Source organism: Hyla sarda, chromosome 3 (assembly GCF_029499605.1).
Source record: "Hyla sarda isolate aHylSar1 chromosome 3, aHylSar1.hap1, whole genome shotgun sequence".
Taxonomy (NCBI): Eukaryota; Metazoa; Chordata; class Amphibia; order Anura; family Hylidae; genus Hyla; species Hyla sarda.
The window spans coordinates 419,024,210-419,038,820 of NC_079191.1; the positions used below are offsets into that span (position 1 = coordinate 419,024,210).

Consider the following 14,611-nt stretch of genomic DNA (forward strand, 5'->3'; position numbering starts at 1 on the left):
AATGGAGAGTTAGACCAATATGTTAGTAATATGGGGATAGATATGTACCTGTATGTGAAACCTAGAAGGTACCCCCACTCCCCAACAATAGGGTGGTCACAATGTATTCCACTGTTTAGAGCGGTGTTTTTCAACCAGGGTGTCTCTAGCTGTTGCAAAACTACAACTCCCAGCATTCCCGGACAGCCAAAGGCTGTCCGGGCATGCTGGGAGTTGTAGTTTTGAAACAGCTGGAGGCACTTTGGGAAAGTGCAATGATATTGGTTTACAATATTATAATGGGCAAACGTTCAACTGGAACGGCAATGGGACCTCTACTTGGCCCACACCCTCAGCTCTACCCTCTGCAGTACATTACAGATAAAGTTCTAAGCCAGTGCTTCCCAACGAGGGTGCCTTCAGCTGTTGCAAAACTACAACTCCCAGCATGCCAATTCAAGGCCGATTCTGCTTGCAGCAGCCTCCTCCGGAATTGGCGCTTATTCTCCACCACGGACTATAAGTGTTTTTCTGTTCACTACAGCGCAGTGCAGGGACTTCTCCGGTGGATTAAAGGGGTACTCCGGTGCTTACACATCTTATCCCCTATCCAAAGGATCGCGGGAGTCCCGCCACTGGGGATCCCCGTGATCTTGCACGCGGCACCCCGTTTGTAATCAGTCCCCGGAGCGTGTTCGCTCCGGGTCTGATTACGGGCGAGCACCGGGCCAGCGGCGTGTGACGTCACGCCACCGCCCCCGTGTGACGTCACGCTCCGCCCCTCAATGCATGTCTACAGGAGCTGTCACGCCCCCTTCCGTAGGCTTGCATTGAGGGGCGGAGTGTGACGTCACACGGGGGCGGAGGCGTGACGTCACACGCCGCCAGCCCGGTGGTCTCCCGTAAACAGACCCGGAGCGAACACGCTCCGGGGACTGATTACAAACGGGGTGCCCCGTGCAAGATCATGGGCGCCCCCAGCGGCGGGATTCCCGCTATCAGGCACCGGAGAACCCCTTTAATCTGATTTTACATTGAAAGATCCGCTATGGCACTTTTATAGTGTGCACTGAGCAGCAGGCTCCCATTGAGATACAAGAATCTTCTGCAAGCGGGATCTGCGCGGAATTTTCTTGAACTGTTGAAAGTCAGAGCAGAAATACACAATTTCTAAATATGGTCATTTTTTATTGAAAAATGTTCAAGATGTCAGCGTACATTAAGGCCGGGTTCACACTTGCACACTGCCGATGGAAAACTTCTGCGATCAGTCTGCAATAGGAACGCGCAGGCATTACAATTTGTTCAGAGCAGATTCCGCCTGGACATTGAGCAGGTTCTACGTTCTGGCGGAATTTTTTAAACTATCTGGACAAGGGAGATAGAGATAGATAGATAGAAAGAGATAGATAGAAAGAGATAGATAGATTAATACGAGATAGCTAGAGAGATAGATATGAGATAGATATGAGATAGATAGATATAAAATAGACAGACAGACAGACAGACAGATAGATAGATAGATAGATAGATAGATATGAGATAGCTAGATAGATACATAGATATGATAGATATATATATATATATATATATATATATATATGATATAGATAGATACATAGATAGATATGAGATAGATAGATAGATAGACAGTTATGAGATAGATAGATAGATAGATAGATAGATAGATATTAAATAGACAGACAGATAGATAGATAGATAGATAGATAGATATGAGATAGATAGGTAGATAAATATGAAATAGATAGATAGGAGATAGATGATAGATAGATAGATAGATAGATATGAGAGAGAGAGATAGATAGATAGATAGATATGAGATAGCTAGATAGATACATACAGACAAAGAATAAGTCAGCCAGCACTTTAGTTGATACCAAACTATTATATGGACCTCGCCTACAGGTGCACGCTACTAGGCTAGATATACAGCAACAGAAGAATACAGCAGCACACTGCCAGCACAAAGATATAGTTGAAACATGAATATGCAGTTAAAACATGGAGAGCTATACAGCTATAGTGTAATAGATGCAAATGTGAAACTATAAAATGGTGAGGCACTTAGCTCGCAAATTTGTCCCCGCCGGCGGTCAAATAGCTTGGACTGTCCCACCGCGATAAGGTGGCCTCATTGGGACGGACCCTACACTGTGAATATGCCTCTGTGTGAACAGTTCAGTAAGCATGGCAGGGTCTGGAACATCCAAGACACCTTATATACACACCTGATAGAGGTGGGTAGGGTCCGTCCCAATGAGGCCACCTTATCGCGGTGGGACGGTCCAAGCTATTTGACCGCCGGCGGGGACAAATTTGCGAGCTAAGTGCCTCACCATTTCATAGTTTCACATTTGCATCTATTACACCATAGCTGTATAGCTCTCCATGTTTTATCTGCATGTTCATGTTTCACCTATATCTTTGTGCTGGCAGTGTGCTGCTGCATTCTTCTGTTGCTGTATATTTAGCCTAGTAGCATGCACCTGTAGGCCAGGTCCATATAATAGTTTGGTATCAACTAGTGCTGGCTGACTTATTCTTTGTCTGTATTGCACATACGGGGGAGTGGCTACCTCCATGTTGGCCTTGCACCCCACCCACCTCTATCAGGTGTGTATATAAGGTGTCTTGGATGTTCCAGACCCTGCCATGCTTACTGAACTGTTCACACAGAGGCATATTCACAGTGTAGGGTCCATCCAAATGAGGCCACCTTATCGCGGTGGGACGGTCCAAGCTATTTGACCGCCGGCGGGGACAAATTTGCGAGCTAAGTTTCACATAGTTTCACATTTGCATCTATTACACCATAGCTGTATAGCTCTCCATGTTTTAACTGCATATTCATGTTTCAACTATATCTTTGTGCTGGCAGTGTGCTGCTGCATTCTTCTGTTGCTAGATAGATACATAGATATGATAGATATATATATATATATATATATATATATATATATATGATATAGATAGATACATAGATAGATATGAGATAGATAGATAGATAGACAGTTATGAGATAGATAGATAGATAGATAGATATTAAATAGATAGACAGATAGATAGATAGATAGATAGATAGATAGATATGAGATAGATAGGTAGATAAATATGAAATAGATAGATAGGAGATAGATTATAGATAGATAGATATGAGATAGATAGATAGATATGAGATAGATAGATAAATATGAAAAGATAGAGAGATATGAGATAGATAGATATGAGATAGATAGATATGAGATAGATAGAGAGATATGAGATAGATAGATAGATAGATATGAGATAGATAGATAAATATGAAAAAGATAGATAGATAGGAGATAGATGATAGATATATATGTGATAGCCTGGGGTTGTAGGGAATATGGGGTGTAGCTGTATAGTTACTAAGGATGCTTGTTTAACCCTTTCTATTCGTGACACCAGGGTGAGGGCTAATCTCTGTATGCTTGTCCTACCGCAACCCTTCCCAAGAGCGATAGGGAGATAGGAAATAATTGATTGTCCACAACCAGAGATTTACAGAAACTTGTCGAAACTTTTACTGAAGATTTTAGGCAAAAATTAACAGGAACAGTCCATACAACAGAGTCTATTAGAGCTTGACAAGTGGTTGGGACCTCGTGAGTCTATTGAGCTTAGGAAGATAATTGTTGTGGTGATCCACTGGATTTAGGGGTTTAAATTGAGATGTTAACTCACGGTTTAGTTTAGGCTGAGGCCGGCAGGTTTTAGGCCTAGCTTGTCTTTGAAAGTTTTGCAGATCCGTCCTGCTAGTCCTGCATCCACGAGAGCAGCTACCCAAGAGAGCGATAATTGGCTACAGCTCCCTTATATGGGCAGGGGCTGGACTTAAGCTCACTGGTCCATACAACTGTCAATCTCCTGCACAGAGAGTTATGGGTAAATATGTGACCCAAGGACCTCCAAGGGTCCTCCAACATACCATAGAGGAATTAACATGGTCACATGACTGAAGGTCCTGCGACACTAACAAGGTAAGTAGACTAATATACACTATATTAAATATACACATTATTAAAGGGGTTCTCCGGTGCTTACACATCTTATCCCCTATCCAAAGGATAGGGAATAAGATGTCTGATCGCGGGAGTCGCAGCTGGGGACGCCCGTGATCATGCACGCGGCACCCGTTTGTAATAGCTATCACGCCCCCTCCCATAGGCTTGCATTGAGGGGCGGAGTGTGACGTCACACGGGGCGGGGGCGTGACGTCACACGCCGCCGGCCCTGTGGTCGACCGTAATCAGTCCCGGAGCGAACACGCTCCGGGGACTGATTACAAACGGGGTGCCGCGTGCATGATCACGGGGGACTCCCGCGATCAGGCATCTTATCCCCTATCCTTTGGATAGGGGATAAGATGTGTAAGCACCGGAGTACCCCTTTAAATATATACATAAAGGCATTATGAAATTAGAGAAGGAGGAGGCGACTAGGGGCTGTCCCACCTGGGGGACCCTACCTGAACGCAGTAACTATGACTTTGGGGACCATCATACAAGGTAAGGTATGCAATATGGTACCGGGACACCAAAGATAGGTATACAGACAGATAGATAGATAGATATGAGACAGATAGATAAATATGAAATAGAGGAGATGAATATGAGATAGATAGATATGAGATTGATAGATTCTCACCTGCTTCTGCTGTTTTTACTACCACCCATTCTGAAGCCACACTACCAGCCATGTTAGTGGTCACAACACAAAACTCATATTCTGTATTGGGGTCCAGGTTGGTGATCACCGCATGGGTCACTGGGGGCATCAATGCATTCTCATTCTCAGACTCCACCACCGGCTGAGGGTTCAGCCATCCACTTGCATGGAAAACTCGCCTTTCAATGATCTGGTGTAAATCTCTCATATACAGCTCGTGCCTTATAACAACTCCTAGAGAAAAGGAAGAATTAACATTTAAAGGGGCTCTATAGTCTAATAAGTGGTGTCTAAGAGATAACTATCAAAAAAGGTACAATTTATAGATTATGCATCCGCAGAAAATCCCTTTTCGCTTCTCAGCAGGAGCCCTTTAATTTACTTGTGTGCCAATGTTACAGAATATATAGGAGCTGCAGTGTGTAATATGGATGGGAACTTACATATCCAGATCTCTTGCATTTGTACCACTCCTTTGGGATGGTATGTATACTAGAAAGTATCACCTTGTCTTCACTGCATCCTAGAGATACATCTCATATATATCTTTCTATTTATCTATCTCATATCTATCTATCTATCTATCTATCTCATATCTATATCATATATATATCTATCATATATATATCTCATATCTATCTATCTATCTCATATTTATCTATCATATATATCTCATATCTATCTTTCTATCTATTTATCTCATATCTATCTAATCTCTATCCTTTTATAATCTTATATTAGTATTTTAGTATCTTCAATCTTCAACCTTTGACCTTCGGGGAAGTCAGCTATATCTGAGCATGCAGTACTCTCCATATGTCATGAGCCAGGGTCTGATGGATGGAAGGGTAGAGTTGGGTACAAGAGATGAGCAAATTGAATATGGCGAAGTCGAATTAGTTCCGAATTTCGAGAAATTTGATTTGGACCGAATCCGAACTTTGACTCGATTCTAAATTATGAATTTCTTCATTAGTGACACCCCTGTGATAGTCCTGCATAATTGTCCTGCATAATGTATAGATGCAAGCGGCATCTTTGCAATAGATAGGAGGATCTCAGCGGGTGTCAGGAGTGACACCCGCTGTGATCTGTCCTCAACTGCAGGTACTACTGCTCCCAACATAGAGAACACTATGCTCCATGCTGGGAGCTGTAGTACCTGCATTAATAGACAGATCGCAGCGAGTTTCACTTCTGACACCCGATGCGATCATCCTGTATAATGTATACATGCGGGCGGCCGGCCTCTCTTCTCTGGTCCCACTGTAGTATGAGTATATGCCATATATATACCTATTATTCATATTTCCCACAGAGAGCTGGGAGTGGCTGGAACCATCTGGCCAATCACAGCTCTCTGCAAGAAATATGAATATGTGTATATATACGGCAGTGCAGGGGACCATAGAAGACCGGCCGGCCGCATCTATACATTATACAGGAGGATCACAACGGGTGTCAGAAGTGACACGGGTAATCTGTCACTTAGTGCAGGTACTATTACTCCCATCATAGAACAGTGTGTTCCATGCTGGGAGTAGTAGTACTACCTAAAAAATGAAAAAAAAATTTGAAAAAAAAGTGAAACACACACACACACACTTTATTAAACACATAATTAAAATACATTACTAATAAAAATTTGCTGAGAATTAAAAAAAAAAAAAAAAATTTGGCGAATCGGCCGAATCGAATTTTTCAAAAAATTTGCTCATCTCTATTGGGTACTGCTGAGGGTATGGGCCAAGTAGAGGTCCCATTGCCGTTCCAAAAGAGCGTTCACCCATTATAATATTGTGAACCAATATCATTGCCCTTTCCCAGCCTTTGGCTGTCTGGGAATGCTGGGAGTTGTAGTTTTGCAACAGCTGGTTGAGAAACACTGTTCTTAGTGAACTCATTTATATGTATTAATAGTTTAGAATTAATTTTATTTGCAGAAAGTGTCATATTTGACAGGCAAAATAACACAATACGGAGAACGTGTCATTGCGATTTTGCATAAGAATCTGATTAACAGGGGAGACGCATGATGTGATATTATTTTCCTGTGTCATCAGTAAGTATTTTGGAAGTGTAGATTATCTGTCCTAAAACAATCCCAATTAGCATTGATCGTCACTAAAAATAATTGTCCTTGACACAACGAGACAAAAAAAAAAAATACATATATCATTATAAAGTGTTCTGGTATCAGAAGAAATGCCACCATAAGCAAAGTAGAAGATTGTCCCCCTGGGCCCCTGGCGACTAAACCTTTGAGGAGCCACATTGAATCACCATGGACTCATTTATCTGTGAGAATAGTCTAATTTGGGTCTTCTCTATTAATTATGGTTAAAAGTAAAAATGGTAAATGAAGAGATATGTGGGCGGAGTGCCCCCGGTTTATTGTAACAAATGACATGGCCTTAGATACTTCTCTCTTTCTTCTATTTACGAAGGTCATTTGCTAGTGTTCCGCATTTTATGTTGTTTATTCTGTTTTTTTTATATAGTTTAATTTATTTAGGACAATACAAAAAAGTATACAAAGTGTCCTGAAAAATGTTACCTGAAAGGTTTCAGGAAAATTTAAATTATGGACAACCACGTGTACAGAACCTGCCCAACGGTACATGTAATACATGCGGAGGTATAGGTATTCCCTGCATCACATTATAGTTCAGACATAATAATACACACAGTGATGTCACAGTACAGGGATAATACACACAGTGATGTCACAGTACAGGGATAATACACACAGTGATGTCACAGTACAGGGATAATATACACAGTGATGTTACAGTACAGGGATAATACACAGTGATGTCACAGTACAGGGATAATACACACAGTGATGTCACAGTACAGGGATAATACACACAGTGATGTCACAGTACAGAGATAATACACACAGTGATGTCACAGTACAGGGATAATATACACAATGATGTCACAGTACAGGGATAATACACAGTGATGTCACAGTACTGGAATAATACACAGTGATGTCACAGTACAGGGATAATACACACAGTGATGTCACAGTACAGGGATAATATACACAGTGATGTCACAGTACAGGGATAATACACACAGTGATGTCACAGTACAGAGATAATACACACAGTGATGTCACAGTACAGGGATAATACACACAGTGATGTCACAGTACAGGAATAATACACAGTGATGTCACAGTACAGGGATAATATACACAGTGATGTCACAGTACAGGGATAATACACAGTGATGTCACAGTACAGGGATAATACACACAGGGATGTCACAGTACAGGGATAATACACAGTGATGTCACAGTACAGGGATAATACATACAGTGATGTCACAGTACAGGGATAATACATACAGTGATGTCACAGTACAGGGATAATACACACAGTAATGTCACAGTACAGGGATAATACACACAGTGATGTCACAGTACAGAGATAATACACACAGTGATGTCACAGTACAGGGATAATACACACAGTGATGTCACAGTACAGGAATAATACACAGTGATGTCACAGTACAGGGATAATATACACAGTGATGTCACAGTACAGGGATAATACACAGTGATGTCACAGTACAGGGATAATACACACAGTGATGTCACAGTACAGGAATAATACACAGTGATGTCACAGTACAGGGATAATATACACAGTGATGTCACAGTACAGGGATAATACACAGTGATGTCACAGTACAGGGATAATACACACAGTGATGTCACAGTACAGGGATAATACACAGTGATGTCACAGTACAGGGTTAATACACACAGTTCTGTTACAGTATAGGAGGGGAAATAAGTGATGTCCCAGTCAAGGGATATTTAAGGGGTACTCCAGTGGAAAACTTTTTTTTTTTAAATCAACTGGTGCCAGAAAGTTAAACAGATTTGTAAATGACTTCTATTAACCTCTTAAGGACCCAGGACGTATGAGTACGTCCTGAGTCCCGGTCCTGCGATATAACGCGGGGTCACACGGTGACCCCGCATCATATTGCGGCGGGCCCGGCGTCATAGTGAAGCCGGGACCCGCCTCGAATAGCGAGCGACACTGATCGCGGTGCCGCACGCTATTAAACCCTTTAGCCACGCGCTCAAAGCTGAGCCACGTGGCTAAAAGTGAAAGTAAAAAGTGCCGGTTAGCTCAGGGAGCTGTTCGGGATGGCCGCGGTATAATCGCGGCAACCCGAACAGCTGTCTCTTACCTTCCTTCCTGCAGTCCGATCGCCGATTGAATGCTTCAATCCAGGCTTGAGCATTCAATCGCCGAAAACACTGATTGATCCATTCCTATGGAGATGCATCAATCAGTGGTAAAGATCAGTACATAGGAGCTATAGGAGCTATAATATTGCATTAAAAAAGTGTAAAAAAATCATTAACCCTTTCAATTATCCCTTCCCTAATAAAAGTTTGAATCACCCGGCATTTCCAAGAATAAAAAAAACACAGTGTAAATAAAAATGAAAATAAACATTTGTGGTATCGCCACGTGTGGAAATGTCCGAATTATAAAAATATACCGCTTTTTAAACCGCACGTTCAATGGCGTACGCGCAAAAAAATCCAAAGTCCAAAATAGCGCATTTTTGATCACTTTTTATACCACAAAAAAGTGAATAAAAGTGATCAAAAAGTCTGATCAGAACAAAAACAGTACCACTAAAAACTTCAGATCACAGCGCAAAAAATTTGCCCTCATAGCACCCTGAACACAGAAAAATAAAAAAGTTATAGGGGTCAGAAGATGACCATTTTAAACGTATAAATTTTCCTGCATGTATTCATGATTTTTTTCGGAAGTGATACAAAATCAAACCTATACAAGTAGGGTATCAATTTAACCGTATGGACCTACAGAATAAAGATATGGTATCATTTTTCCCGAAAAATGTACTGCGTAAAAACGGAAGCCCCCCAAAACTTACAAAATAGTGTTTTTTCATCAATTTTGTAGCACATTGATTTTTTTTCCCGTTTCACCGTAGTTTTTTGGGTAAAATGACTAATGTAATTACAAAGTAAAATTAGTGATGCAAAAAATAAGCCATAATATAGAATTGTAGGTGAAAATTTTAAAGAGTTATGATTTTTTAAAGTTAGGGAGGAAAAATTGAAAATGAAAAAATGGAAAAAGCCCGGGTCCTTAAGGGGTTAAAAAATATTAATCCTTCCAGTACTTAATAACTGGTGAATACTACAGAGGAAATTATTTTCTTTTTGGAACACAGTGCTCTCTGCTGGCATCTCTGTCCATTTTAAAAACTGTCCAGAGTAGGAGAAAATCCCCATAGCAAACATATGCTGCTCTGGACAGTTCCTAAAATGAACAGAGGTGTCAGCAGAGAGCACTGTGCTCGTGATGTCAGCAGAGAGCTCTGTGTTCAGAAAAGAAAATAATTTTCTCTGTAGTATTCAGCAGCTAGTAAGTCCTGGAAGGTTTCTGTTTAACTAAATAATAATTCCACCGGAGTACCCCTTTAATAGAGAGATATCACTATGTAGGGATAATAAATCTACTAATGCCACTGTAGACAGATCTACTGCCATAGCAGCCATAGTGGTTGATATGGGACCCGTGGGACCAGAAGGTTTAGACCACCTGCCAGGCCCTGTAAAGTCTTTGTCAGGGCAGGTGTTGGGGCTTATTTAACTGTATGTGCATCATTTAGATGCACATGCAGTTCAAAGATGTGACAGAGCAAGAAACCACTATCTCCTTTCTGCATCAGTCCTGTAGACAGGCTGCTTTGTGTAGTCTTCAGTATACTGTGAGAGACTAAGGATTTCTGCATTCTGACGTGTGCGATGGCATCATTATCATGTGCGTATGTCAGAGCAGGGGCAGCATGTGGAAGAGGAAGAAAAAGAAGAGGGCTCTGCTTTTCTGTGTAGGAGTGGAGAAAAGGTAAGTATGTGTTTTTTGCCACAACATTAAAGGGGGCTGCCTACTTATTTCTGGAGGCTACCTACTGACTAGGGGACCTTTATGCAAGGTGCCTTAGATGCCTACCTACTAGGAGGACCACCCTAATGAGTCAACTTACCAAGGACCCATCCTGCCTATCCACTGGGTGGCCATACTTACTGCGGGAACTTGCCTACCTACTAAGGGACCTACCTACCTAAGGGGACTACCCAGTTCCTGGAAGGCATGCCTACTTCCTCGGGGCGTTTTTAAAATGTGGCCCAGACTTTTTCTAGTTATGCCACTGCTCAATTGTTACGCCGAGCGCTCCGGGTCCCTGCTCCTCCCTGGAGCGCTCGCGGCGTTCCTCTCTCTGCAGCGCCCCGGTCAGACCCGCTGACCGGGAGCGCTGCACTGACATTGCCCGGTCACTGGCTGTCACGTCCTGGCGCGCGCGGCTCCGCTCCTTAGGCGCGCGCGCGCCAGCTCTCTAAGATTTAAAGGGCCAGTGCACCAATGATTGGTGCCTGGCCCAATCAGCCTAATTAGCTTCCACCTGCTCCCTGTCCATATTACCTCACTTCCCCTGCACTTCCTTGCCGGATCTTGTTGCCTTGTTCCAGTGAAAGCGTTTAGTATTGTCCAAAGCCTGTGTTCCAGATCTCCTGCTATCCTCTTTGACTACGAACCTTGCCGCCTGCCCCGACCTTCTGCTACATCTGACCTTGCCTCTGCCTTGTCCTTCTGTCCCACGCCTTCTCAGCAGTCAGCGAGGTTGAACCGTTGCCGGTGGATACGACCTGGTTGCTACCGCCGCAGCAAGACCATCCCGCTTTGCGGCGGGCTCTGGTGAAAACCAGTAGCAACCCTAGAACTAGTCCACCGACACGGTCCACGCCAATCCCTCGCTGACACAGTGGATCCACATCCAGTTAGCCGAATCATATCAGTAGATTCGGCCATGGATCCCGCTGAGGTGCCACTGCCAAGTCTCGCTGACCTACCCACGGTGGTCGCCCAGCAATCGCAGCAAATTGGCCAACAGGGACAGCAGCTGTCACAGTTGACCGCCACGTTACAGCAACTTCTGCCACTGCTACAGCAGCAACCATCTCCTCCGCCAGCTCCTGCACCTCCTCCGCAGCGAGTGGCCGCTCCTAGCCTCCGCTTGTCCCTACCGGACAAATTTGATGGGGACTCTAGACTCTGCCGTGGCTTCTTGTCTCAATGTTCCCTACATATGGAGATGTTGTCGGACCAATTTCCTACAGAACAGTCTAAGGTGGCGTTCGTAGTGAGTGTTCTGTCTGGAAAGGCCTTGTCTTGGGCCACACCGCTCTGGGACCGCAATGATCCTGCCACAGCCACTGTCCAGTCCTTCTTCGCTGAAGTCCTTCTTCTTCTGCCGAGACTGCCCTGCTGAACCTGGTCCAGGGTAATTCTTCAGTAGGCGAGTACGCCATCCAATTTCGTACTCTCGCTTCCGAATTATCTTGGAATAACGAGGCTCTCTGCGCGACCTTTAAAAAAGGCCTATTCAGTAACATCAAGGATGTGCTGGCCGCACAAGAGATTCCTGCCAACCTGCAAGAACTTATCCATTTGGCCACCCGCATTGACATGCGTTTTTCTGAGAGACACCAGGAGCTCCGCCAGGAAAAAGACCTTGATCTCTGGGCACCTCTCTCACAGTATCCTTTGCAATCTACCCCTGTGCCTCCCGCCGAGGAGGCTATGCAAGTGGAACGGTCTCGCCTGACCCATGAAGAGAGGACTCGCTGTAGGGATAAAAATTTATGTCTGTACTGCGCTAGTACCGAACACTTCATGGTGGATTGCCCTATTCGCCCTCCACATCTGGGAAACGCACGCACGCACGCACCCAGCTCACGTGGGTGTGGCGTCTCTTGGTACGAAGTCTGCTTCTCCACGTCTTACTGTGCCCGTGCGGATTTCTCCTTCTGCCAACTCCTCCTTCTCAGCCACGGCCTTCTTGGACTCTGGTTCTTCTGGAAATTTTATTCTGGCCTCTTTGGTGAATAAGTTCTGCATCGCAGTGACCCGTCTCGTCAAGCCGCTCTACATTTCCTCGGTCAACGAAGTGAAATTGGACTGCACTGTGCGTTACCGCACAGAACTCCTGCTCATGAGCATTGGACGGCATCACGAAAAAATTGAACTTTTTGTTTTGCCCAACTGCACCTCTGAAGTCCTCCTTGGTCTGCCATGGCTCCAACGCCACTCTCCTACCCTTGATTGGACCACCGGGGAGATCAAGAGCTGGGGTGCTTCTTGCCATAAAAAATGTCTCACGTCTGCTCTCAGTCCCGTCAGTCAAACCTCAGTGTCTCCTCCAAACCTGGTCTCCCCAAGGCCTATCAGGACTATGCTGTGTCTCCTCCTCATGGCCCCCGTCCTGGTAACACTTTGCCCCGTGCCCACCTTCACCCTCTTCCCCCCTCCCCACTCCCACGCCTTCTGGTTTGCCCGCTGTTGATGAGGCTTCCCGGGACTTCTCCACCATCTGGAAAGAGACTCAAAAATCCCTCATACAGGCCTCATCCCGGATGAAGAAACATCCCGACAAAAAGAGGGGGAAACCTAAGGGGGGGATACTGTTACGCCGAGCGCTCCGGGTCCCTGCTCCTCCCCGGAGCGCTCGCGGCGTTCCTCTCTCTGCAGCGCCCCGGTCAGACTGGCTGACCGGGAGCGCTGCACTGACATTGCCGGCGGGGATGCGATTCGCATAGCAGGACGCGCCCGCTCGCGAATCGCAACCCAAGTCACTCACCTGTCCCGGTCCCCGGCTCTCACGTCCTGGCACGCGCGGCTCCACTCCTTAGGGCGCGCACGCGCCAGCTCTCTAAGATTTAAAGGGCCAGTGCACCAATGATTGGTGCCTGGCCCAATCAGCCTAATTAGCTTCCACCTGCTCCCTGTCCATATTACCTCACTTCCCCTGCACTTCCTTGCCGGATCTTGTTGCCTTGTGCCAGTGAAAGCGTTTAGTGTTGTCCAAAGCCTGTGTTCCAAATCTCCTGCCATCCTCTTTGACTACGAACCTTGCCGCCTGCCCCGACCTTCTGCTACGCTTGACCTTGCCTTTGCCTAGTCCTTCTGGCCCATGCCTTCTCAGCAGTCAGCGAGGTTGAGCCGTTGCCGGTGGATACGACCTGGTTGCTACCGCCGCAGCAAGACCATCCCGCTTTGTGGCGGGCTCTGGTGAAAACCAGTAGCAACCCTAGAACCGGTCCACCGACACGGTCCACGCCAATCCCTCGCTGACACAGTGGATCCACATCCAGTTAGCCGAATCATATCATCAATCCTATAACATTCATCTTTTTAACACTAGAATTTAGTTAGAAACCATATAGTCCCCTTAGGATTAGGAGACATATCTCTTGATATCCTTCAAACACAGATTCCTAATACCGATTTCTTAACATGGAAAAAACGGGGCATACTGAAATATTCAGACATAGCAGATAAAGAAGGGAAACTGCTACCATTTGCACACATAGCTCAGAATTATGTCCTTCCACCCTCAGAACTTTATAAATACCATCAGATAAGACATTTTGCCACAACCGCACAATTCCCATTCAATAGACCTAAATCGCTATATAACATCTATTTCTCCAATCCCTCCATGAAACGAGGGGGTATCTTGAGGGCCTACCACTCTCTGCTACCCTCGACAAATCTACCAAACTGCTGTGCAAATGGGAGGAGGAATTGGGGAAATCTTTTTTACATGAAGAATGGACCCATGCATTCACCCTAAGCTCTAGTGTATCACACAACACCACCAACTTGGAAACTACTAGGAAAATTATATACAGGTGGCACCTAACTCCACAGAAACTTTCCAAAAAGGTTCCCCGGTCACTCCGACAAATGTTGGCGCTGTAACAACCAAGTGGGAACTATGCTTCATGTGTGGTGGGACTGTGAGGTAAGTGTAGCGCTTTGGAGCAGTGTTTATAATATCTTGTGCA

At 44.7% G+C, this 14,611-nt stretch overlaps 1 protein-coding gene across 3 annotated transcripts in view; it reads right to left on the bottom strand.

Moving 5' to 3' along the window:
* Positions 1–14,611, bottom strand: part of USH2A (usherin) — a 1,021,568-nt gene that overhangs the window by 780,307 nt on the left and 226,650 nt on the right. For all 3 annotated transcript variants that reach the window (XM_056568336.1, XM_056568335.1, XM_056568334.1), the window contains one exon: positions 4,669–4,923. In XM_056568336.1, coding sequence (XP_056424311.1) covers positions 4,669–4,923 — 255 coding nt within the window. The remainder of the gene's footprint in view (positions 1–4,668; positions 4,924–14,611) is intronic.